Source organism: Octopus sinensis, linkage group LG23 (assembly GCF_006345805.1).
Source record: "Octopus sinensis linkage group LG23, ASM634580v1, whole genome shotgun sequence".
In the NCBI taxonomy this organism is placed as follows: domain Eukaryota; kingdom Metazoa; phylum Mollusca; class Cephalopoda; order Octopoda; family Octopodidae; genus Octopus; species Octopus sinensis.
Window position 1 is genome coordinate 19,206,832 of NC_043019.1, and position 27,864 is coordinate 19,234,695.

The window sequence follows — 27,864 nt, forward strand, 5'->3', positions numbered from 1 at the left end:
TGATCTGGCAGAGTGTTTCTACAGCTGGATGCCCTTCCTAACGCCAACCACTCAGTGAGTGTAGTGGGTGCTTTTTACGTGCCACCTGCACAGGTGCCAGGTGAGGCTGGCAATGGCCACGGTCGGATTGGTGTATTTTATGTGCCACCGGCACGGAAGCCAGACGAGGTGGTGCTGGCATCGGCCACGAGTCAGATAGTGCTTTTTACGTACCACCAGACCAGGGATCCTGGCTGGTTCAATTCGATTTCGATTTCGCTTGTCCCAACATGTCTTCGCAAGCAAGGGGGTTGGCATGAGTGCCTGTCGTACGGTCAGATTGGTGTATTTTACGTGCCACCGGCATGGAAGCCAGTGGGGGCGGCGCTGGCATCGGCCACGAGTCGGATAGTGCTTTTTACGTACCACCAGACCAGGGATCCTGGCTGGTTCAATTCGATTTCGATTATTATAATATATATATATATATAAATATATATATATATATATATATATATATATATATATTATATCTTAGTAGAAATGAGGTACTCAGAAGATCGGATGGTTTATATTTACAGATATTTATTTGTATATTACATTTTTACATATATATCATATCATTTAGATCATTAGCGCTTTCTCCCATTCTAGTGGGGTCTTCAAATCAAACTAAGTTCCTGTGGTCTTCAAATCAAACTAAGTTCCTGTGTGAGGAGAGTTGACCATTTTATAGAGTTTCGTAGTGGTGGGGAGGAATATAAGAGAGTACAAGAGGGTGATGGATGAGGAGAAAGTGAGAGAGAGAACATGTGTGTGCGTGTGTGTGTGTGTTTGTATCTGGGATGAGTGCTAAAGAGAAAGAGGGGAATGGAGAGGGAAGAAGAAGAAAATAATTTTTTTGGTCTGCTGGACAGAATATTGACTCCAAGGAAAAAAAGAAAGAATTTCAGTTTTGACCACTTCACAATTGTGAAGTGGTCAAAGTGTAGCTTGTTATTCTCTTTAAGTGAAATACACCGAAAAATGGCAACACAGCAGTCAAAACATCATAAAAAATAGGGATTTTCATAGAAAAAAGCCACCTTTTTTGATGTAAATAATTTTTGGTGTTAACATGGTCCGATTTGAATTTATTCTTCTACGGAAGAAAGAGTTAGCCTTCTTCTATCATACTCTCATATATATATATGTGTATATATATATATATATATATATATATATATATATATATATATACATACATATATATATGATGATATATATATATATATATATTAATATGAAAAAACCCTCCAGTCTACATTCCGAAATTTCATTTCTTTGCCGAATTTCTACAATGTTTACGGTGATTCGTTTTTATATCTTGATTTTTTATTTTTCATGCAATTTACGCATGCTTGCATGCGTGGTGAACACAGTTCACGTCAAACAGCTGACTGAGTAAAGTTCACTATTCAATGCATGGGAATTTCGGAACAGAAATAGCGCAGTTCAATTTTCATTTGCCTAAACTTTAAGTGACCCATTTTTGGTGGTTCTACGATTTGTTGGCTAGGAGGAGATGTGCCGGGAAGTTAAACACACAGATACACAAGTTGAGTTATATATATATAGATGTATATATATATATATAGTATATATATATATATGCATATATATATATATGCATATATATATATATATATATATATATATATATATATATAATATATATATATATAATATATATATATGTATATATATATATGTATATATGTATATATATATATGTGTATATATATGTATGTATGTATATATGTGTGTGTGTATAGCAAGATCTGGAATGATTATTTGCATATTTGTTCTTAACACACCTTGGTGCATTCAGATGCTGATTGCTGTTCACCCAAGGGGAATAACTTCTCCTTTTTATGCCAATGAGCCAAGTGTTTTGGACACAGTGTCATCAGGAAAAGAAGTTATTCTCCTATGATGAACACCACAGCAACCAACATTTTATATCTGAATATACTAAGACATGTTAAGAATAAAAAATATGTGAATAATCATTATATATATATATATATATATATATATATATATATATATATATATATATATATACTTTGGGTATGGTAGATGAGTTCAGCAAAAATTTAGATTCAGATGAGTATGGTACTTAAGTTGAGGCACCAGAATTTAGTACGGTATTATCCATACAATTTCAAAGTAAGGTGATTAAAGTCAAATTAAGCAACAAGGATATCCAGAGGTAATCCTGTATGATCGTTTCATGCAACTCCATTTAATTGACCATTGCAATCATTACATCAATTTAAAATGCAGAGCAGTCCTCAGCTGCACTAAGACATAGAATTTAATTAAATTAGAACAGATGGACACATTAGTATAATTATACCTAAAATCTCCAAGAAGTTAAGGAGATAGACAAAGAACATGCTGGCTTCACTCCAGCATAGAAATTACTAAGTTATCAAGAAGATATACATTGTTACAGACTCTGCCTGTCACTGATTTTTGTTTGTTTTTATGGGGTCAGTTTTAATTTATAGACTAGTTTATCAAATCCTTGTATATCTAAGGCTGGGAGAACAAAGGACAGTATTTGTTAATGGTAGGACTGGGGGAGAAGACAGACATCATACTTGGTTTAGTCATAAAAATCAAGATTTACTAGAAGCAATATCATGAGGTTAGGTAACGGAAAACTTAAAACAAGATGTCAACTGACAATTAAGGGGGTCGCCCACTGGCAGACCATTGATAATGAAACAGGGGGAGTCTTATCATGTAGTACCATAGTTAAATATTTTAAACAATGTTGCTATATTGTATATAGTTAAAATTTAGGGTTATTCAGAGGATTATCAAGAAGAATATTATAACAAAAGGATAGAAATTTATGAATACTTTTGAGTATATACCAAACTTTTACCACAATAAAGGGAGGAAAAGAAATTATATAGAAATAGCTTAATATTCATACATATTGTGCACTTAAATACTAGCTCATCGGATGGTATCTGTGAATATTGATTAATTAGTATATACTGGTATTAATAAATGAGTATGTTAATTATATGTTAATGAAACTATAATCTAAGCAGTTTTTTATAAGTAGTGAATATACCAGTATAGTTTTATATAAACTAAGTATGAATTTATAAAGATACAAAAACTAGATTAATTTTATAAATAAAGGCTAATTATAAAATAATAAAGAAATAAAATAAAATAATTATTTTATAATTAGCCTTTTTCTGTCTGCTCCCTCAGCCCTATGAGAGAATACATACACAAAACAACACATACCAATCTGCACACATACATACATACACACACACACACACCCTGTTGATGTTGTTGAAATTCCAATGAAGAGGCCTTGGATCTAAGTTAGAAACCAATTCTTTCTCCATTGGCAAAAAATTTTGAAATAAAACTAAATAATGACACACACACATTTATTTATTTGTATATGTATATGTGTATGTGTGTGCGTGTTTGCATACTTACAGACATATCTATGTATATATGTTTGTATGTTTGTACACACACATATACATGCGCATATATATATATATATACATGGTCTGTCCCTACTCATACACTCCTCATTCTATTCAAATTAGTTTGTGTTTTAAATAGGATTTGATTGGTAGACAATAGTCACATGACTGGTCTTAGAAATTTTTGACTATTCTCTACCAATCAAACCCTATTCTAAACATATACTAACTTGTGCCATGAACTCCCTATAAAAACAGGGGAAACTTTAAACCACAGCAAAGCAGCTGCGACATAAGCCACGTCTTTCTATTTGAACTTTTTGAAAATCAGTGGAAACCGTGAAACCGGTTAAAGCTTCAAATATTTTATTAAAAAATATTTTAACCGCATTTTCAACTTCTATTTTTTCTATACATACATACATACATATATAAATATATACACATACATACATATATACATATACATACATATATTTATGGCTGGCCCCTCGTTATCGAGTATGGCCATTGCACGAAGCTCAACTGCTACTGGTGCTATGATCGAATGTGACTTTTTAGCCCAGCTAAAGATGTACAATGTCTTGTACAGAATTGGCAACTAAAACCTTTACTGGTAATAGCCGGCTATAGTTGTAACTGGGCTTCATGTACCTTTGCATGTCGTTTAAGTCCTCCTGCCGAATTACACTCTCTTCCACATGCCCGACAGATATGATTAGTATGGTGTGTTACACCACCACCAGTGGCCAGGTTGTCACTCATCTGTCTCGTTTTATGACTACGAAGATGACTCATGAGTCCAGCTTTACTGAGGCAGGGTTTTGCACAGACATTGCATGTCAGAATCAAAGGAAGACCCTTCCCTTCTGGAAGTGTAACAGCGATGCCCTTCCTGACATCCCTCCTTACTTTCTCATGTATGTATATATATATGTAACTTTTTCCACTAATGGGTATATGTCAATTAGTGTGTTGAGTAAAGCATGTTCACAGTGTTGGGCTACCTGGTGTCATCCATGGTTGGGGTAAATTTCTGGTGGATTTACTTCAGGAATTCCACAGTGTTAGTTGAGATAATAATAACTGATGAAGGAAACAGAAGATGGATTTGGCATTAGTCTTAGACTAATCTTCTGTGTCCTCCATTGATTATTATTATCAATACACACACACACACACAGATATAGAGAGAGATGATCTCATGTTGCAGTGGTTGTGTTGTAAGCAAGGCTCATAGCCTATTCCAGTGGATGTGACTGAACAAAAAGCACCAGGCTCCAAACACTACTTCGCAGTTGAGTATCGTTTCCTTCTTCAAAACAATCTAATTCGATGAAATTGTTTTTAGCAGCAGACTGTTCTCACTTAATTCAGAAAGAGGACAATATTAATTTTGGGATGAGATAATCTCATCTTTGAACATTTATCTACACCATATTGCAATCAGTTTCATTCAGGTGTATGGCTGACAGGGCGAGATTCAAACTAGAAACCATTATCCACTCTGTCATTGATACACTTACATCGACTCACTACCCTTAATTTAAATCTCACCTGCTACTAAGCATAAGAATGAAAGACCTGACGAAGAACAGGGGTCAACTGAAATGTAGCGTAATAAAATATCAAAAAACAATTAAGTTCTAAAAATGAGGATGGAAGTCTCAAATATGATATTCATACTAGCAATAACTTATACTAGTAAGACCATGTGAGCTGTGGAATGGATCCTTCAACGGTATCAAACATATTACTTGCACATCTCCAGCTACAAGAAAAGAAAATATATAGAAAGCTGAAAAGGATTCAAAAAGAAAGTAAAAAATGGGGGAAATTGCAGAACATCCCATGATTACCGTCTTTAAGGAGATTATTTCACAGTTAAAGGATTAGGAATAGGAAAGATGTCTAATTTTAAAACAATTGCTTTAACAAAAGCCAAAATAAAAATCTAGGAAAATAAATATAAAACAGGGGTTTTCCAGACTTGAACCAACACACCACATTGCCTCTCACCTTGTATCTGTAGGACTTGGTTCTTGATAACAATCTCTCAAGGCTGAAGAATATGTCTGTCTGGTAAGAGATATTGTTCAATATTGAATGAACTGATGAACATGCCAGACATCCCATGCTGCTTTTAATGTGTTCAGAGTCCAGATCTTATGACTAAAGTTGACCTACACAACTAATGTGCCCTTGACTGAAACTGATTACTAGAATGGCTTCTCCAGACCCTGTATACAATTGAACCCAGCAATGTAAGATAACAGGTAATTTGTTAAATCTACAGTTTTGCTCCAGCTGACAGTAGTGAGATGCTTTTTTCCCCCATGGTGTGACTACTTTCAACTTGAGGGAGTGGCCCAATTAAGGGTTAAATAATCATTACTTTGGAAACCTTGAAAAGCCACTGACAGGATCTGGTTGGTTGTCCAGTATTCCGGCCGTCTCTGGACATTGTAGTTTGTTCATTCATTTTACATCTGTTTTTCCATGCTTTCATGTGTTGGACAAATATGTCCTTCCTGGCGCTGGCACTCACCTGGTTTTCCAGTAAATGATTAAATGTTTTGTTGACAGGTGAAGTTGACAACACCACCATCTGCTGCACTGTCACACAACTGATTACAGATGTAAACAAACATATAGACATTAATGAATATGCATGTGTGTGTGCACACTCACACCATTATCATCATAATATTTGTATGGGTCAGACAGAATTCTTTGAGGCAGATTTTTTATGGCTGTTGCCAATCCTCACCTGTTTCTAAGCAAGGTAATACTCTTCCATGGCTTGACATTTTTCTCCCAGAAGATTGGTAATGATGAAGTACACCACTTGTATGATGGTGAAGCTCATCTACAGCCATCATGTGAAGACTCGCAGACACAATCAGACACACATGCACACACACACACACACACACACTTGCAGGTATTTTCTTTCAGTTTCCATCATTCAAATCTACCTACAAGGCTTTCTTAGAAGACACCTGCCCAAGGTGGGTCTAAATACAAAACTATGTGGTTGACAAATGAACTTCTGGATCACATTTTGCTGTGTTTGATTGCGTTTTAATTTCGTCCACAACAATGAACCAGTCGTAGGCATTAACAAGAACAGTAAGACCCTCAGACCTGGTGCCATGGGCTATTTGTCCTGGTTCTTGGCTTAATTAGTTCAAATCTTGGCATGACCTACTTAGGTGCTTACGTGGTAGATTTAATCCATTCTCTACTTCAGTGCTCCCATCCAGCACCTTTGATAACCTTGGTGAAATCTATTGTTTTGTAAGTATTTGAGCTTGGTTTCCAATTTGAGGATACTATCCTCTAACCCTTCCATAAGTTTGAGGGACCTCATAAAAGTCATGGGTTCTACTTTTTCTTCTGAGAAAGATTAGAAATTTAAAAAAAGTCAGAATTGTAAATAGAAATATTTGAAGTCATGACTGTCACAATGTCTCACTATGATATTGTGTGCTTAGTGAAAAAGAACTAATCGATCTTATGTGTGGACTTCTTTGACTACAGAGCCAAGAGAAGAACCTAAAAGTACAGATAATGTCAGTGTGCAAACTGATAAGATTGGTGATGTTCCCAGTACACCGAAGACACAAACTGATGTCCAGAAGCAAGCAAAACCAGGTGCTTCACCAATCCATATCAATGTGACCATGCCTCACATCTGTCAACCGGAAACAGCCAAACCCACTCCAGGTAAGTAAATCAGTGATCTCTCTCTCTCTCTGATTGTGTCAACCATCAACTGACTCCTGAGAGTCACTGGTCTCTCTGATTGTATATCTGCTTGTCTGTGAATTTGATTACCTCTTTAACCATCTGACCATCAACTCGGACTGTCTGTCTGACATCAGCTCTTAAAGAAATGTTGAGGGTTGTCTATGGTTCGTTTCACTTTCACTTCTGCTGTATACTTCTTGTCCTGTCAGAAACCCAGCCACCTATTTGCCCCTTTATTGAGTAGAATGATGGTCAAGAGTGTTCCTGCAATGGCAATACTGTCCTTTCCTTGCCTCCCACTCCTACAGAGACCTGGCAATTAGAGTGTCGTTAGTGATATTTGGCCCCATATCACTTCTGACTAAGCAGTTCTATTATCAGAACAATTCAAGTTAAAACCATCTCATTTTTTTCTTATTTAAAATGGAAGAAGTGATTTTTGAGGAAGATTTAGCTGCTCTTTCTAAAAAGAGAGGTTAATCATACAAAGAAGCTTTTGTCGGCTTATGGGAGTTATGCAATTAAACATGAATATTGGATAAAAAGACACATTGAAGAGAAGGGAATTCCTGTTGGAGACCCCAGGTTTGATAGAATTATAACAGAACAGTGATTCCCAACCAAATACATGATCCCTTGGGGTTTTCAGAAGATAGTATTTAGGGTCCATGAGCTGAGTTTAAATGGCTGCAGTGCAAAATGTCTAATTACTCACTATAAGGTTCATAAAAAATATGCCTAGAACTTTATACAGTTCTAGTACAAGGTTAACTTTGACAGGGTCACAGCACAGAATGGAAGACTTCTGGATATTCAGTAACTGGATCTGTGTTTGTTTGATTTCTGAATTTTGACACTTAATTGGATTAGTAAAGGTATTAATGATATAGCATGGTTTGAAACTGTTGCTATGACTATTGTATATTGTGAATGTGGCATATGACATGTCATCTTGTGCATGCTCATCCAGAAATTGCTTACAAGTGATACTAATATAAAAAAAAAATACCATGTGTGAACATGAGACATAATGTTTTGACTGGATAATGTTTTAACGGATCACATGGAAACACCAACTATTTGAATAAACTCTGTATATTTATGAATTATTCTCTTCATAACAGTTTTAACATCAATAAAAACACTTTATATGTCTGACCATGGAAACACATCGAAATGAAAAGATAGTGAGAACTTAGGTGTCAGATGCATCTTGGTTAAAGGAAACAGATTCTGGTTTAAGTTTTATGAAATGAATAACTTGTAAATCTTGTGACAAGTCCATATCTTTTGCATTTCTATACAGCTACCATAAATTTGATAAAAAGCCACATTGTGTTGTGTTTTATGAAGCTTTGTCCAATGACAGCATGAAGCCGACCAAGTGTGGCTGACACAAAGGAAACAAGAACCTATTGAATATTTTCCAAGATTGCAAAAACTACTTTTACAACAAAAGTCAATGGAAAAACTTGTAGCTGACTGATAATAAAAATACTATTTACATTGTATGATGTGTCTCTTTTAACAGCAATGAGTGGAAACTACTCACAAACAGCAAAGGAACTGATTCTGCTGCCAAAGCAATTGCCACCAGAATACATGAAAACAAAAGAGGAAGCAATTATGATATGATTCCATTACCAAACAGCACTAAAGCAGCATTAATAAAAGACACGTCTGATATTCATAAACATTAGTAAAAAGAGTAATTAAAAGTGAAAAGTATTCCTTATGTTTAGATGAAAGTCCACAGATTTCTAATTGTGACATTTTGGCTTGCATTCCTGGTATGGATTTTAAAATGGAATTAACAAACAGTTTCTGCTTTGCCAATCATTGCCACCAAATAACAACTGGTGAGTCTATTTTTAATGGTCTGAACAATTTTGCAATAAAAAGATAAAATATCAACTGTCAAATGAATTCAATGCTGCATCCATAAAGAAACACGAGTAGTGAGAAATATGACAAGAAAATTGAAAATTGAAAATGGAGGAGGCAGAGAAGATTTGTGAGGAGGTGGACAGTGTCCATGGACAACTACTCTCACATTTTCAGGTGTGCTGGTTGTCTTATGGTAAAGTACATACCTGTATATTTAAGTTGCATGATGAAAGAAGACAATCCAATTTTATTCTGAATTACTAAATTGTTCAGGCCATTAAATGTTATGGCAAGCTGTGGTAGAATATAGGGTTGACATTTTGACATATCTGAGTCAACAAGAGAAATCCATAATGATTTAATGATTTTAAAATGGAAGTGGAAGTCAATTATGAAATTAGATTTATGGTTTGAACAGCTGCAGATTGGTGAGTTTGAATCCTTCCTGGAACTTTCCTGCAACATCTGAAAATGACTTCTCTGTAGAAATTAGAACCCTTTTCATTAAACACTCACAAAATTTGGGGATTATTTTCCTTTCCCAGATTCTAGTAATGATTTGTCTAGGGGTCCATTATATGTAAATGGAAAAACCATAACCTTCGAATGAAGAAAACAGTATTGTTGGATTTTTACAAGATACCTCAGTTATGTGTAGTATGATTTAGCAGACTTGGTTCCATATAAAGAACGAGTCTCATTATTAATTTTCTTCCTAATTAGTTGTGCTATATTTCTCACTATTATGTTTGTAACCCAATCTATCAGTTTGGTGCCTGTAGTGACATCTGCATCTCCTTTTCTCTCATAAAATTGATGAGTCTCTGATGTTACTCATTAGGAATGAATTCTTCCTTTACTATCAGATTAATTACATGACTAACTCATGCACGTTCTGCTTCATCTGATATTTTCAATATCTCAGCATCAGTCCCATGATGGTCTGGCTGATTTTTCGATCTTCATACTCTTAATGGCCATTTCACATGTATAACCATCAACTCCAAGAGCTCGGCCATCCATTGAGTCTACTTGGGGTAGATCTTCTCTCATCTCAGCACTCTCTTAAATTGGTAACCACTTGTAATAGCATTTTCGTGCTTCTTTCTTACTAGCATCGGTGAGATCATGTCACTAACATTACACATTTATTTCATTTCAGCTGCATCTGATTCTTCATTGTAAGCAGGAATATTTCAGGTCATGCTTGTCACTACTTCACACTGTCTCTCCTTTTAAAGCTAAAAAATGTGACTAGTCAAAAAACATTAATTAATGCTTCTTTAATTTCAGCTGCACCACAGCCAGACTCTGCAGCAGAGCAAAAAAAGAAGCCTGAACTTAAGGAAATTGGTGTGCAATATGATAATATGGATGCTGGCACAAAGGAAGATGTGCCCCCTGAGACCACTCCAGGTAGCTAAGCTATTGAGTTCCCTATTTGACTAAAACCTTGTATATCCATCAGTTTGTGTGATTACCTCTTTGATCCTCTGACTGCCAGTTCAAACCATTTGACCACCTCTCCAATGGACTGTCAATCTATTTGTTTGTCTGACATCAGCTTCATTGTCTGTCTGTCTGATCAATTGTCTGTTTGCCTGCATATCTGCCTGCCAGTCTTATTGTCTAACAGTCAAATTACTCTGAATAAACTAATTAATGCTATGTGTAATCTTCTTTAATTTCAGCTGCACCACAGCCAGACTCTGCAGCAGAGAAACCAAAGAAGCCTGATCTTAAGGAAATCGGTGTGCAAACTGCTGACATGGATGCTGACAAAAAGGAAGATGTGCCCCCTGAGACCACTCCAGGTAACTAAGCTGCTGAGTTCTCTATTTGACTAAAAACCTTGTATATCCATCAGTTTGTGTGATTACCTCTTTGATCCTCCGACTGCCAGCTCAAATCATTTGACTGCCTGTCCAATGGACTATCAATCTATTTGTCTGTCTGTCTGATCAATTATCTGTTTGCCTGCCATTCCTGCTGCCAGTCTTATTGTCTAACAATCTAATTACTCTTTGTAACACATTTTGTTCCTGAATAAACTAATTAATGCTATGTGTAATCTTCTTTAATTTCAGCTGCACCACAGCCAGACTCTGCAGCAGAGAAACCAAAGAAACCTAAACTTTTTAAGGAAATCGGTGTGCAAACTGCTGACATGGATGCTGACAAAAAGGAAGATGTACACCCACCATTAACAGTTCAACTTATCATAGAAGAGAGTCCAGGTAACTAAACTGCCGAGTTCTCTATTTGACTAAAACCTTGTATACCCATCAGTTTGTGTGATTGCCTCTTTGATCATCCAACTGCCAAATCATTTGACTACCTGTCCAACAGACTATCAATCTATTTGTCTGATTGTCTGATTGATTATCTGTTTGCCTGCATGTCTGCCAGCCAGCCTCATTGTCTAACAATCTAATTACTCTTTGTAACACATTTTGTTCCTAAATAGTGTTATTTGCTTATTGCTTATGATGAAAAAATATAGAAAATGGTTGTTATTTCTTTCAAACTTTACTCTTGCAACCTGTTTGATGATATTTTGAAATTTACCTATTTTTTTCCTGTGGGAAAAACAAGTGTATTTATTACATTTTCATTCACATAAGATCAGAAAGAATCAACAGATGAATCAAATTTAACAGGTTCGTATGGTTAGGTTATATAAAAATTCAAAAGTGAGTGGAGGTTTATTTTAAATATACAATTGAACTCACTTTACTCTTTTACTTGTTTCAGTCATTTGACTGCGGCCATACTGGAGCACTGCCTTTAGTCGAGCAAATCGACCCAGGGACTTATTTGTTGTAAGCCCAGTACTTATTCTATCGGTCTCTTCTGCCAAACCGCTAAGTGACGGGGATGTAAACACACTAGCATCGGTTGTCAAGCAATGCTAGGAGTAGAAACACAGACACACAAACATATACATATATACGCACACACACACACACACACACACACACATATATATATATATATATATACGACGGCCTTCTTTCAGTTTCCGTCTACCAAATTCACTCAAGACTTTGGTTGGCCTGAGGCTATAGTACAAGACACTTGCCCAAGATGCTACACAGTGGGAATGAACCCGGAACCATGTGGTTCATAAGCAAGCTACTTACCACACAGCCACTCCTGCGCCTATAAATTACTTTCAGATTCAGCCTCAAGAACATCTCCCAAGTTTTCATTATATACTCCATGCTAGCAGTGTTCAAAGTCCAGTATATCCTAATTAAATCACTTGCCTTACTTCATTAAGTAACGTTTCCTTAATCTCCCTGAGTTTATCAAGATGGGCATTAAAGATATAGACTTTTGGGGACATTTTGTAACCTATTTTGTTAATGTTTTCCACCAAATTCTCAAACAGTTCCTCATAGCTTTCTACCTGCTAATTGTCCAAGAATCCTTAAATCACTACAACAAAACTGTTCCCAGTTACTTTCTCCTTCCTTGAACTTTTTAAAGAATTTTGCACACTGTGGTAAGTAGCTTGTTTACGAACCACATGGTTCCAGGTTCAGTCCCACTGTGTGGCATCTTGGGCAAGTTTCTTCTACTATAGCCTCAGGTCGACCAAAGCCTTGTGAGTGGATTTGATAGACGGAAACTGAAAGAAGCCCGTTATATATATGTATATATATATATATGTGTGTGTGTTTATGTGTTTGTGTTTGTCCACCCCCCAACATCGCTAGACAACCGATGCTGGTGTGTTTACGTCACCGTAACTTAGCGGTTTGGCAAAAGAGACTGATAGAATAAGTACTAGGCTTACAAAGAATAAGTCGTAGGGTCGATTTGCTCAACTAAAGGCGGTGCTCCAGCATGGCCACAGTCAAATGACTGAAACAAGTAAAGGAGTAAAGGACTCCATGATCTTCTTCGTTTGTGGTTCAACAAAAATACATGTCATGATTTTTATCTCAGAGGGCAAAACAGGTTTTCTGAAGCTACGACTTTGGTTTTACTTGAAGGAAGTTTTGAAGGTAATTACAGGTTGCAGGCCCCTTTTCAGAAGCTGTAACAAACTGTTTCATAGGGTTCAGAGTTTTTAGTGCAATGTTGGGAATAACATTTTCCAGTGGTCCACAAATGACTCACATTTGATGTTTCTTTCCATAGAAAACTTGGTCCACGGTGGTCAGCACCACAGTGTCTCTGCTGTCTGAAAGGCAAAAATAGCAGGAAAACTGCTCAATGATTTGATCAATTATTTTGGCTTCACAAAGCCAATTGCTAAGCAAATGTGTGAGTCACAAATCAACAGATGTACTCTTTACTCTCTTTTACTTGTTTCAATCATTTAGCTGTGACCATGCTGGAGCACCGCCTTTAGTCGAACAAATCGACCCCAGGACTTATTCTTTGTAAGCCTAGTACTTATTCTATGGGTCTCTTTTGCCGAACTGCTAAGTTACAGGAACATAAACACACCAGCATCAGTTGTCAAGTGATGTTGGGGGAGGGGACAAACACAGACACACAAACATATACACACACATGTATACATATATATATATACATATATACGATAGGCTTCTTTCGGTTTCCATCTACCAAATCCACTCACATGGCTTTGGTTGGCCCAAGGCTATAGTAGAAGACACTTGCCCAAGGTGCCACGCAGTGGGACTGAACCCAGAACCATGTGGCTGGTAAGCAAGCTACTTACCACACAGCTACTCCTGCGCCTATGGGAACCTTTAATTAGAAACCCATGACTATAAAAACAAGGTTTAAAGTTTATAATTTTCGTAATGTAATTGTCTTCTAGAGCAATAATATAGTAAATATAAATATTTTTTTCGTGTTAACATGCTGTAGGCAGGTTGGTGTACATGAGTTCAATCCCTGCATGAGTCAAGCTGGATATAAATGGTTGAAGGGTATTACCCTAGCATTATCACAGTTGTAAGAAGAATATCTTTAGTCAGGATTTAATAATGGATCCAGTTCCAAATTCCATGAACATTATTAGGTATAAACAGCCACTTGAAGAAGACTGGTGTACACAAGAGTAAAAAGATTGTGACTCTAACAACTAAGTCCAAATATATCAGAGTACAAAATAATACTTTCTGATTTCAGCACAAAGCCAGCAATATTAAGAAGAGGTGACAATCAATCACGTCAAAGTACTTCATCTCTACAGTGTTTTGTCATCCCTGAAAGAATTGAAAATAAAACTGAACTGAGCAGGATTTGAACTCAGAGTCCAGAGAGTCAGAACGAATGCAACAGAACATTTTATTCAATGTTCTAAAGACTCTGCTAATCCACCACTCTGCTAATCCACCACCCTGCTAATCCACCAACCTGTATATCAGAATACAATAATGATAATCCTTCATCTTAGAAATTAAATTCACAATCACAGACATGTGCCCCCCCCCACCCCATCATCATCATCATCATCATCATCATCAGCAGCAGCAGCAGCAGCATCACCATCATCATCATATAATCCCCTTCTTCATGTTGTTACCATTTCTCTCTTTCTCTTCACCTCTCACTGCCACTAAGCATGTGATAGCATAATGCATTAGATGGTCTAATGTCTCTACTCTCACTTTATCTGTTCTCTCCTCTCTCTCTCTCTCTCCCTCTCTCTCTCTCTCTCTCCCTCTCTCTCTCTCTCTCTCTCTCTCTCTCTCTCTCTCTCTCTCTAGATCACTCCCTTCAACTAACCTTTTAATCATGTAGTAACTATTACTTTCCTCTTACCTCATGTTATTACCACATCTCTCTCTCTCTCTCTCTCTCTCCCTCTCTTTTCCTCTCACTCTTCACCTCTCCCTTCAAATAACTACACAACAGCATAATGCTCTCCGTCTTGGCATCTCTTAACAGATGGACGCTGAACATCTGACAAAATAAACAGAACTGTAGAAAAGTAATGAGATTCTCCAGAAACAAGGAGAAGATGTCAGCCCTTGCTTAAAGAGTTGTTAGTGGTAACTTTGCAGACGAGTGATTAGGAGAAGGAAAAGATATCTAATTGTAAAGAAAAAAGGACTTCAATGAAAGCTAGAATGCAAACATTGGAAAATGAATACAAAACAGTAAAATAAAAAAAAAATTACAAAAATTTCCTTAATGTCAGCCACACCAAAGCCCCAAGAGTTTGTCCATAACAATTAGCAAAATCCAAAAGTAGAACTGAACTAAGAATTGTAAGATAACAAACCATTTGTTAATTCTTAGGGAAACTAAAGCAATGTTTCTGCCCCGTAGTAACTACTTTCAGCTGAAAGGAGTGGATCAATTGAGAGTTTAGTATCGTTGTCATAGAGACAATGAAATACCAGTGTCAAGGAAGAAATCACTGACCTCAGGCTGGTTGTCCAGTATTTTCGCCATCTACACATTCATGTTGTCTGCACTTTGTGGTTAATCAAAAAGAACTAATCACTCTTGACACTTTTTCCTTCTCCAATGTCATTAGTTAGGGATCAGTCCCTCATTATCACTTGCCTTACAATTATAGAGCATTGGGGGTCGTTAAATAAGAAGTAATCTGTGCTATGTTTGACTTTCTTTAATTTCAGCCACAGCAGGGTCAACAGAGACCCCTGAGCCGCAAAAGGAGGGTAAAGCTGTTGAAACTGTGAGTGTGCAGACTGAGGAGACAGCTGCTGACAGAGAAAAGCCGGTACTGTACGATATCAACATCCAAGAACATGCACGGCCAGAAAATACACCACTTCGTATCAATTTCAACCTGCCTCCGCACACTTGTCCAAAATCAGTATCTGAACCTACTCCAGAGGAGGAATCTCAAGGTATTTATCCCATTGGACTCTCTGTCTGATTGTGTGTCTGTCTGATGATCACTTGGTCTTACTATTATATAAGTGTCAAAAATATATTATTGTAAAGTGCCTTCACAGTTTTAAAAGGATTCTATCACTGTATTGCATGAGATGGAGATTTTTGTGAACAGATCTGCCAGAAATTACTCAAAATTGTACATTTCCAAATAAATCACCAACCTTTTAATGAGCACCTTTGCCAAAATCTTAAAATTCTTGTTGAGTTCAGCTTTAGGTCATTGCATCATCCCCTGCAACTATTGTACTTAGCTGTTTAGTCCAGAATCTGTTTTTTTTTTCAGAAATACATCAACTAGACATCCAAATTTTATATAGAAATGCTGAACTAGATGAATGTTACCATGTACCATTGTCTTATCTTTTATAATTATAGGAGACAAACAGACCTAATCAATGCTATGTTTGACTTTCTTTCATTTCAGCTACACCAGAATCATCTGACTCACAAAAAGAAGATCAAGTTACTGGTGGTGTGGGTGTACAAACTGTTGAGACAGGTGATGATAGGCCGAAACCAGTGCGGTACAAGATCAACATCCAAGAACACGAGCGCCCAGCTTCCTCACCACTCCATATCACTGTGAACCAACCTCGTCATACCTGTCCAGCATCAACAGGTCAATCCCCTCCAGGTAACATTTGGATTCTCTGTCCAACTCTGGCTCAGTCAGTCTGTCTTTGTTTGATCATCCGAACACCAGCTCCAATGTCTGTCTCTTTCATTGTTTGTATAACTGTCCATCAATTTGTTGATTCATCTGACGTCAGCTCAGTTGTTCAACCATGCACGCCCGTTTAACCTTCACTTATAGAAGTGTTGGGAATAATAAAAAAGAATCATTTAAAAAAATAGATAAACTACAAAATACAAAACTCCTCAAAACAAATACTTCGAGAAGGGGCCAAGATATTTCCTTTCTAAAGGATTCATGGTGATGACTTCACAGTTAAGGATTGGGGAAATATCCAGTTGTAAAGATGCCCCCCACCCCATCCAAAAAAGAACTTAAATGCAAATAGTGAGAGAGAGATATAAAACACTAAAATAAAAAAAAATAATTAACTTAAAAACTTCCTTAATTTCAGCTAATTTCAGCTAAACCAAAGCCTTTATGGGTTCAATAGAATTAAAACAATACCACTTTTCATTTTCTCTCTCTTGTATCTATGATGTTTAATAGGAATCTCTCATGCATAAGGAGTATTCCCAATGTGGTGGTGGATGTATATTAAATGTTGTATAGGCTGTGGCATATACCACACATCACACACAGCTTTTAATCATAATCAGAGGGCAGATCTAATTACTAAATTGGACCTAGATAATTAATGTGTTCTTAGATGAAGCGGATTACTGGAATGGTTTGTCCTGACTCAAAGGTAGAATTGAACTTAGCACCATACGATAACGAACCACTCGTTAATTATGCAGTGTCCTCACAGCAGACAGCAGAGAGATGTTTCTAGCCTACATCAGCTACTTTCAGTTTGGTGGAGTGGACCAATTGAGAGTTAACTATTATTGCCATGGTGACAATGATATACCAGGTATAGGAGATGAACCTTTGACCTTGGGCTGATTGCCCAATATTCTGGACATTTCCACATCTACATCCTATGAATATTTGTGGTTAGTAAAAATAAAACAAAACCTGCACCGGAGTCACAACTTTGTACAGAAGTGATGAATGACACAACTTCACATTGCTTCTCCCCATCACCAGAATAACACTTTGGGTTCAATCAAAAAGAGCCAATCAATATTTGTAGGGTTTTCATATCAATCCACACCAACTGAATATAGAAACACATTATTACAAACTAGCAATAACATCTCTCTTAAAGCTAGACAACCTTATGATTAATTTCAGCTACACCACAGCCGGCCGAAAAGCCTAGAATTATGAAGGACCTGAGTGTACAGACAGGTGAGAATGGTGCTGAAAAGTCAAGCCCAAACCAGTACCAGTTCAATATGCCAAAGCAGTCAGGTCCGGGATCCTCACCAATAAGTATCCATGTGAATGTACCGCCTCATGACTGTCAATCATCAATGTCATCAACAGTTAAACGGCCGTCAATCAGAGACAGTCCAGGTAAGTAAATTGGTCCAGTGGAGTTGTGTGTTTGTGTTGTAGTGGAAATGGTACTCCCCTTCCCCTGTATCAAAGTCAGAGAGGTCAGTAGAAGTAGAGTCGTTTGAATGAGTCATTCTCAGTTGGAGTCAGAGTCAGTTATGTGTTGTACACGAGTTCGAGTTACTGTCAAGGTAGCCGTTTAAAAGTCATTGTCTTGCAGAGCTATCAGCAAAAGCATGATAGACGAGTCACAGATAATAGACGTGGAATGCCACTGCAACATAATAGTGGCAACAAGGATATAAACAATTCATGTGGACAAAGTTGAAAAAAAAGATTTTTTCACAAGAAAATAAACAATTCATGCAGACGACATTGAAACATTTTTCTCATGGACAAATTAAAAACTCAACAGAGGAATAACGAATATTTTTGTCATATATATTTTACAAAAATCCATAAAATTATGGGATACTTTTAGAGGGTTTAGTTGAGTTGCAAAAACTGAAACAACAACAAATGTTACAGCAACAAATGCTGCAACTAATGAAGTTGGTAAGAAAACCCCAAAAATACATTTTCGCCAGACCACGTAGCAAATTCAATAAATGAACGAGAAATACCTATTTCTTTACTGCCCACAAGGGGCTAAACATAGAGAGGACAAACAAGGACAGACAAACGGATTAAGTCGATTACATCAACCCCAGTGTGAAACTGGTACTTAATTTATCAACCCCGAAAGGATGAAAGGCAAAGTCGACCTCGGCAGAATTTGAACTCAGAACGTAATGACAGACGAAATACTGCTAAGCATTTCGCTCGGCGTGCGAACGATTCTGCCAGCTCGCCACCTTAAATAAATTTAAATATGACTTGGAAGAAGGAGTCACCTTCAAGGTATATTACTGAAGATTTGAACAAATGTTCAAAAAACAACTGTCAACACTGGACAGATGAAATGAAAACGCATCTAATTCTGAGGAAACTGACAATGACAGAGCAAGAAAAATACTGTCACTTTGATTGCCTAAAAAGTTTCTGACAAAAGTTTCACAGACACAATTGACATTTTATGTAGGATGTTTAGTGAAAAAACATCCTTGTTCAACACATGTTGGAAGTGTTTGAATACTGAGAAAAGCAATGGCGAAGACTTTACCACATGTGAGGAGAGTGAACTGAGAGTGCAAGAGATTTAAACTGGATAAACTAACTCCAGACTCTTTCAAGTGATTGATTTTTGTTCAAGGACTTACTGATAAAATGGACGTAGAAGTCAGAACGAAAATTCTCACAAATTAGAAATGAACCAGGATATAACTCCCCAGAAACTGTCAGAAGAGTGCAATATGATGTTAAAAGGCATAGTACAGAAGAAATCCAATGCAGAGATTATTTACAGATAAAACCAGTGTGGAAAAGTCGGAAGACAGGTAAAGTGTTTCACAAAAACACACGCTATATAACAGGAGGTAAACCATGCATGGTATGCGGTGGTAGGCACCTGAGAAAAGAGGGTCCATTCAAAAAAGCGAAGTGTTTTCATTGTGGGAACACAGGACACATTAAATCATACTGCAGAACTAAGATGATGAAAAATTGGTCCAAACAAGAAAAAGCAGAGTTTGTCATCAGAGAAAAGAGTTTGTACAATGAACAAGAAATTCATAAAAGTGAGAATCGAAAGTCCTTGTGTGAAAATGTAATTAGACACAGGTAATTAGACACAGGTAATTAGACACAGGTAGTGACATAACTATCATAAATGAAGAAACATGGCAACAAATCAAAAAACCAAAATTATTTAAATCAAATAAAGTAGCAAATAGTGTTACAGGAAAGGAATTATATTTGCAATGGAATTTTTCAAGGTGAAATGAAAAGGACAATCATTTATGAGTTGAAAAAAATCACTAAATGCATGGAGTTATTTAAAATGTGGGATACCTCATTAGTGTTCTCTGTGAAAAATGTAGGTGGCACAGTTAAAAGTTCAAATGACGTTGAACAACTGAGACAAAAAATTCAAAAATTGTTTTCAAATGTTTTTTTGGAAGGATTAAGCTGTTGCACTAAAACAAAAGTGAGGATCATGGTAAAAGAAAAGGCCACACCCATTTTTAGGCCCAAACTGAATGTGCCATTTGTGGCATAAGACCACGTTAATAGAGAGTTGGAAAGACTAGAAAGTCTAGCTATAATTGAAAAAGTCAACCGTTCAGACTGGGCAGCTCCGACGGTTTATGTAAAGAAAAAATGCTAAAAAGGGAGGAGGGGTGAGTATAGGGAAAATGATACTCCCCTTCCCATGTGATATGGTGGTATGATCGAGCCACTATAAAGTCAGAGAGGTCAGTAGTAGTGGTAGAGTGATATGAGTTCTCAGTTGGAGTCAGTGTCAGTTATGTGTTAAATAGGAGTTTGAGTCACCGGTGGCAACGTAGATGTTTCAAAGTCATTGTCTTGTTGAGCTATCAGTGATTGCATGATAGACAAGTCAAAGATAATAAGATGCAAAATAGCCCCAAAAATATAAGAGTGGTGACAAGAATATTACAGTGCCAACAATAACATACAAGATTATAACAGTTTGTCAGTTTCTTTTTCTTTCTTTTTTTTATTGACTCATTGAAAATCTGATTCCATCTTTGGTGTTTGATCATGTTTGGTTATTTGATACCCCAACTACCCAGCATGTATGTCTGTCTAGTTATTTGTCTGACTTTATAACTGTTTGTTCCTCTGATGTCAGCTTAATTGTCATAGTCTTTTTGTCTGACCTCTGACACCTTGCCTCATTTTATTGTTACTAGCCAAACTACTTCTCTTCTCTTCCCCAAATTTCCCCTTTTCGTCCCCTATGCTTATCCCTTGTTACCCCGTTCCCATCCTCACTGCCCTACTCACTGTATCATTTGCTATCCTCTAGTCTCCCAACCCTTCTACATATCCAGCTTTTCACCAGTCACTGCTTTCTCCACCCCACACTCTGCATCCATGTCAAGTCTCTATTCCCTTCTTACACTCATTTCGCAACACCTTCTCATTTAGAGAAAGGGACAGTACTTATAGTTTTTACAGGTGTTCTGAGATTGCTGAAGCTGATTTCTCTTAAACCATTGCAAATTAACACCTGTCACCTAATTATCTAATTATCAGTCAGTCTGGCAGCATAGTTCTTGTCAGAAGTAATGTTAGTCCATACAGTTCTTGTCTTTAGAAATACTTGTCCATCAGTTTCAATGTAAATCCTTGACTCACCTATATTCAGATTGCATGCTGAATGGTTTTGTTGCTTTGTGTGCATCTCAGACACACTCAGTTAATGACACTTCAAGTAGCAAAGTCTGATTCCACTCCAACACTGTCAAGCCAAAAGTTTCTGGAAATTATCTGTAGTCTCCAAGTTGAAATTCCTCCAGAACTGACCAACCATTTGATGCTTAAAAGTCTTTTATGGAAGCTATCTTAGTGAGAATTTCTCATGGTTGAGGAACATGACTATTTGGTAGTTGATGCACCATTTAATGTTACACACCTTGCACATCATATACTTCTTTTAATCGGAATCCAAATCCAAATCCAATGGCCTGACTGGACCTAGATAATTAGTGTTCTTCAGACTGAAGCTAATTCTTCTCCAGACCCAGAAGAATTGGATCAGTACTGGTAAGATATCTTGCAAACAACTTGCACATGCAAGTGCTACCAGTTAAAAGCTCCGCATATCGGAAGCTAGCAAGTGTATGAGGTCATCAGGAGAGAATGCGCGCCGTTTCGGGGCCTACCTCTCGACGGCATCAATGCGCACCGGCCCCCCCTCACTGATATGAGGCCCCGCTTGCTAGATCAGCTGGTTATGAAGAACTCAATATACTTCTAGCCATCGCTCATCGTCTCTTTTTAACCAAATCCAGTGGTCATGGTGGTATTGACTTTACGATGAGTTAGGCCTAACGATAACAACAGTCGTCTCACATTAACAAACCACTTGTTAATTCTATAGTGTTGCCACAGATGATAGCAAAGAAATGTTTCTACCCTGTGGTAATTACTTTCAGCCGGATGGGGTGGATCCATTGAGAGTTAAGTATTATTGCCAAGCAGTTATTGAAGTACCGCTGAGCTCTCATTGGCGAGCCAGTTTTGTAACCATTTGCACATCCATTCTCTCTCTGGACATTATGGTCAACAAAAAAGAAATTGAAAAGTAAAACACAAGTCACTGCTGTATTTTCATTTTTCATTTTTTTAAAAAATTTCAGCTACACTAGAGTCTATTTTTATGTTTATGGGATAAATATCAGTTTCAAATTGCCTCTTCTCCTACAACTCTAATGCTTTGTATGGGGTCATCCCATAAATAATGCGGTTTTTTTTCAATTGCATGAAGTAAAAGTTGGAGGGGGTGGGATAATCTACCTGCATCAACTTGCTATAAAACCAGGTAGTAATTTTAACTTGTACTGATTCTTACTGCAAGTTTTGAAGAGTTCAGTTCGATTTTAACAGTTATTTTGTCAAAGCTATCATGGAAGTGACAAGGGAGAATATTTGGCATATTTTGCTTTATGAGTTCAATAAAGGCAACAAAGCAATGGAAAGTGTGAGGAATATTAATGTGGTATAAGGGGATCGGACAATAAGCATAAGACAGTGTCAATGGTGGTTCCAGAATTTCCAAGCCGGAATCTACAGCCTAGCAGATGAGCCTCATCCTGGAAAATCTGCAGAGCTTAGCAAGGATGTCCTGCAAACCCTGGTGGAACAAAATTTCATTGTAACTGTTGAGGAACTAGCAGAGAAGGTTGGATTTGGTCATTCAACTATTCAACCCCAGCGTGCCATCAGAAAAGTCAGCAAATAGAGTCAATGGGTTCCTCATAAACTTTCCAAGGTTAATTGCGTGCATAGAATGAATGTATGCTCTTCTTTGCTGTTGCACCCCATGAATGAACCTTTTTTGGATCAAATAGTGACAAGTGACAAGAAATGGATTCTCTATAAAAATGTCAAGTGCCGAAGACAGTGGGTAAGGAGAAACACTGGTACCCCGGGCTAAAGAAGGCCTTCCCCCCACATAAGGTGTTGTTATCTGTTTGGTAGGATATGAAAGGCTTAGTCGACTTTGAACTTTTAAATCCAAACCAAATGATAACAAAGGAGATCTACAGTGAGCAGCTTGAGAGGCTTAAGTCAGCGCTAAAAGAAAAATGACCATCTTTGGTTTCAAGGCAAAAGGTGTTCTTCCATCAGGATAATGCTTAGCCACATACAGCAAGGATGACATTCCAAAGGCTGGAGCAGGTTGAATGGGAAACGATGCCCCACCCACCATATTTGCCAGACATTGCCCCATCTAATTAGCATTTATTCTGCAGTTTTCAAAATCATTTGGATGGAAAAAATATGAATTTTGTAGACAAGGTCAGAACAGTACTGGAGGAATATTTTTCATCACAGACAAGGGAATTTTGGAAGAGGGGCCTTGTAAGTCTACCAGACAGATGGAAGAGCATTGTAGAAAATGAAGGAGAGAATATTTTAGATTAAAAAAGAACTTTGCTTATCTTAATTTTGAAAAATAAAAGAAGTTTAAAAATCTGCATTATTTATGGAATGACCCAAAAGTTAAATAAAGAAGAACCAATCAATTTGTAGTAGATCTTGCATGTATGAAGTGGATTCGATCCACCATAGCCAAATTTAAGTTAACACTGCAACAGAACTTTTCCCACGGTGGAACAATGGTTTTTCTCTGACAGCAGTTTTTACATTTTCCAGATGCCTTTAGCTAGGCCGAAATAATGTCTTCACCATTTGACCCTTTCTAACCTCTTCTACTTCACCAAAATAGAGATAACAAGACCACTAACTAAATCTATTGTTCTCAATGATATATCTATTCTTCTGGATAGTTATAAAAGCAAGAACACCCTAAGCAGAAATCAGTCAGTGATGACTCAATGAGTCCAGTTACATGGTGACAACTCAACCAAGTAGTCACTAGGTGACAACTGAGCGAGGCGGCTTGTGATGACTCAATTAGTTAGGGAACGGACTGCTAGAATCATGATGACAAGGAATGCAGCTACTAAAGACAATGGTCAGCGAGAGAAATGAAATTTACTGTCAGCAACTGTGAGACAATATCCCACAACCCTACAACTCTCTCCAGCTCCAATTCTGTTCTCTTACAACATCTATCGCTGTCTGTGGATTACTACTAACAATTTGTGTATGCCAAACTATGCAAAAAAAAAAATTCTACCACATCCAACTTTCTTTCGCATGCTCTCTGATGTTATAACCTGCCTGTCAAGGTATGGTATTTTTCAACGTAATGGTAAATAAATACTTTCTTAAAACTTCATGCATTGTTCATCTTTCACATCCTACAGTATGCAATTATAATAACAAATTTTTATCGTTACAACTGCTGACTCCGACATTTCATAATATTGTTTACTAATCAATCTTATTCGTTACAATTGGTAAATACTCTAATTAAAACCTAACCATTACAAATTCCATGTGCAAACCTCCTGTATTTCATCCACAACTAGAGACCTCATACACTGAATAAAGAAGTGCATAGTGGTCTGATGGTTACAGCATCACATTGCCTTTTCTTTTACAACTACAGAACTTGTGATTAATTTAAAAGAATTCATCAATGCTGTGTCTGAAACTTTTATTTAATTCAGCCCCATTATGATTAACCATGAGGGTTAATCCTAATGTAAGATATTTAGAAATAGTTATGGAGCTGAATGTCACAATACCTCATTGCTTTTTCACCTTAAAACTACAAAATATAAAGAACTAATTAGTATTATGAAGAACTAATTAGTGTTATGAAGAACTAATTAGTGTTATGCTTAACTTTTTCTTCCTTTCAGACTCACAACAGCCACCAAAAAGACCTAAACAAGTTGGGGACATGAGTGTACAGACTGATGATGCTACTAGCAAACCAAAGATAACGCAGGTAGACAAGCATGGACACGTGTATATCAATGTGAAGGTACCTCCTCACAACTGTACCCTGCAGACAGCCAACCCCAACTTAGACAACAGCACTCAAGGTAACTAAACTCTCTTGCATTCAGTTCAGCTATGTGTCTGCCTGCCTATCAATTTGAATGAGTGCCTCTTTGAGCATCTGACCACCAGCTCAATTAGATATCTGTCTGTCTGTCTATTTACTGGTCTTTGTATCTATCTCTTTATCAGTCTGGTTGCATGTCTAACAGTCTGTCTCACATATAATTATCTATCACGTGATAATGAAGATGAGGATGTGACTCTGTTTAATTGATTGGCTCTCCATTTCGTTTTTCTTGTCCAGTTTAACTCAAAAGAAGTTTAATGTTTGAGGCAGGATCCTTCGTTGGAGGCCCTGAAGCAATGGATTCCATTCAAGAAACTAATTCTGAACTTTTTGTTCTTACTATTTGCTGACCATCAGTTGCTTTCTCGTGTCTAGTGCTTACTCTCCCTCTCTCTCTCTCTCTCTTCCACTACAGCCTGACCAACAGGCCTACATCTAACCAACAGCCTGTCTTTCTGTCTCTAAGACCTTCTCAATGGCAATGTGCTTATGCCAACAATGGCCGTTCACTTGGTTCACTTGGTACATTAGAAATAATAAAAACATTACAATATAGACAAACCACAAACAAACAAACTGCTCAACACAAAACTTGTAAAAATTAGCTGTTTTAGGGAGCAACAACATCCCCTGAGAGGAGAACCTAATCTTAAGAAGGGAACCTATTCCTACAAAAGAAAGCCACATCCATACTTTTAGGGAGCAGCAACATCCCCTGAGAGGAGAACCTAATCTTAAGAAGGGAACCTATTCCTACAAAAGAAAGCCACATCCATACTTTTAGGGAGCAGCAACATCCCCTGAGAGGAGAACTTAATATTAAGAAGGGAACCTATTCCTACAAAAGAAAGCCACATCCATACATTTAGAGAGCAACAACATCCCCTGAGAGGAGAACCTAATCTTAAGAAGGGAACCTATTCCTACAAAAGAAAGCCACATCCATACTTTTAGGGAGCAGCAACATCCCCTGAGAGGAGAACCTAATCTTAAGAAGGGAGCCTATTCCTACAAAAGAAAGCCACATCCATACTTTTAGGGAGCAGCAACATCCCCTGAGAGGAAAACCTAATCTTAAGAAGGGAACCTATTCCTACAAAAGAAAGCCACATCCATACATTTAGGGAGCAACAACATCCCCTGAGAGGAGAACCTAATCTTAAGAAGGGAACCTATTCCTACAAAAGAAAGCCACATCCATACATTTAGAGAGCAACAACATCCCCTGAGAGGAGAACCTAATCTTAAGAAGGGAACCTATTCCTACAAAAGAAAGCCACATCCATACATTTAGGGAGCAACAACATCCCCTGAGAGGAGAACCTAATCTTAAGAAGGGAACCTATTCCTACAAAAGAAAGCCACATCCATACATTTAGGGAGCAACAACATCCCCTGAGAGGAGAACCTAATCTTAAGAAGGGAACCTATTCCTACAAAAGAAAGCCACATCCATACATTTAGGGAGCAACAACATCCCCTGAGAGGAGAACCTAATCTTAAGAAGGGAACCTATTCCTACAAAAGAAAGCCACATCCATACTTTTAGAGAGCAACAACATCCCCTGAGAGGAGAACCTAATCTTAAGAAGGGAACCTATTCCTACAAAAGAAAGCCACATCCATACATTTAGGGAGCAACAACATCCCCTGAGAGGAGAACCTAATCTTAAGAAGGGAACCTATTCCTACAAAAGAAAGCCACATCCATACATTTAGGGAGCAACAACATCCCCTGAGAGGAGAACCTAATCTTAAGAAGGGAACCTATTCCTACAAAAGAAAGCCACATCCATACATTTAGAGAGCAGCAACATCCCCTGAGAGGAGAACCTAATCTTAAGAAGGGAACCTATTCCTACAAAAGAAAGCCACATCCATACATTTAGGGAGCAACAACATACCCTGAGAGGAGAACCTAATCTTAAGAAGGGAACCTATTCCTACAAAAGAAAGCCACATCCATACATTTAGAGAGCAACAACATCCCCTGAGAGGAGAACCTAATCTTAAGAAGGGAACCTATTCCTACAAAAGAAAGCCACATCCATACATTTAGGGAGCAACAACATCCCCTGAGAGGAGAACCTAATCTTAAGAAGGGAACCTATTCCTACAAAAGAAAGCCACATCCATACATTTAGGGAGCAACAACATCCCCTGAGAGGAGAACCTAATCTTAAGAAGGGAACCTATTCCTACAAAAGAAAGCCACATCCATACATTTAGGGAGCAACAACATCCCCTGAGAGGAGAACCTAATCTTAAGAAGGGAACCTATTCCTACAAAAGAAAGCCACATCCATACATTTAGGGAGCAATAACATCCCCTGAGAGGAGAACCTAATCTTAAGAAGGGAACCTATTCCTACAAAAGAAAGCCACATCCATACATTTAGGGAGAAACAACATCCCCTGAGAGGAGAACCTAATCTTAAGAAGGGAACCTATTCCTACAAAAGAAAGCCACATCCATACTTTTAGGGAGCAACAACATCCCCTGAGAGGAGAACCTAATCTTAAGAAGGGAACTTATTCCTACAAAAGAAAGCCACATCCATACTTTTAGGGAGCAGCAACATCCCCTGAGAGGAGAACCTAATCTTAAGAAGGGAACCTATTCTTACAAAAGAAAGCCACATCCATACATTTAGAGAGCAGCAGCATCCCCTGAGAGG

The 27,864-nt window shown here is 37.5% G+C and overlaps 1 protein-coding gene across 1 annotated transcript in view; it reads left to right on the forward strand.

Moving 5' to 3' along the window:
* LOC115223709 (proteoglycan 4-like) overlaps positions 1-27,864 on the forward strand; it is a 100,485-nt gene that overhangs the window by 41,093 nt on the left and 31,528 nt on the right. The window contains exons 5-12 of the mRNA XM_036512650.1: positions 7,035-7,220; positions 10,425-10,547; positions 10,823-10,945; positions 11,219-11,368; positions 15,707-15,940; positions 16,423-16,623; positions 17,863-18,081; positions 24,969-25,160. Coding sequence (XP_036368543.1) covers positions 7,035-7,220; positions 10,425-10,547; positions 10,823-10,945; positions 11,219-11,368; positions 15,707-15,940; positions 16,423-16,623; positions 17,863-18,081; positions 24,969-25,160 — 1,428 coding nt within the window. The remainder of the gene's footprint in view (positions 1-7,034; positions 7,221-10,424; positions 10,548-10,822; positions 10,946-11,218; positions 11,369-15,706; positions 15,941-16,422; positions 16,624-17,862; positions 18,082-24,968; positions 25,161-27,864) is intronic.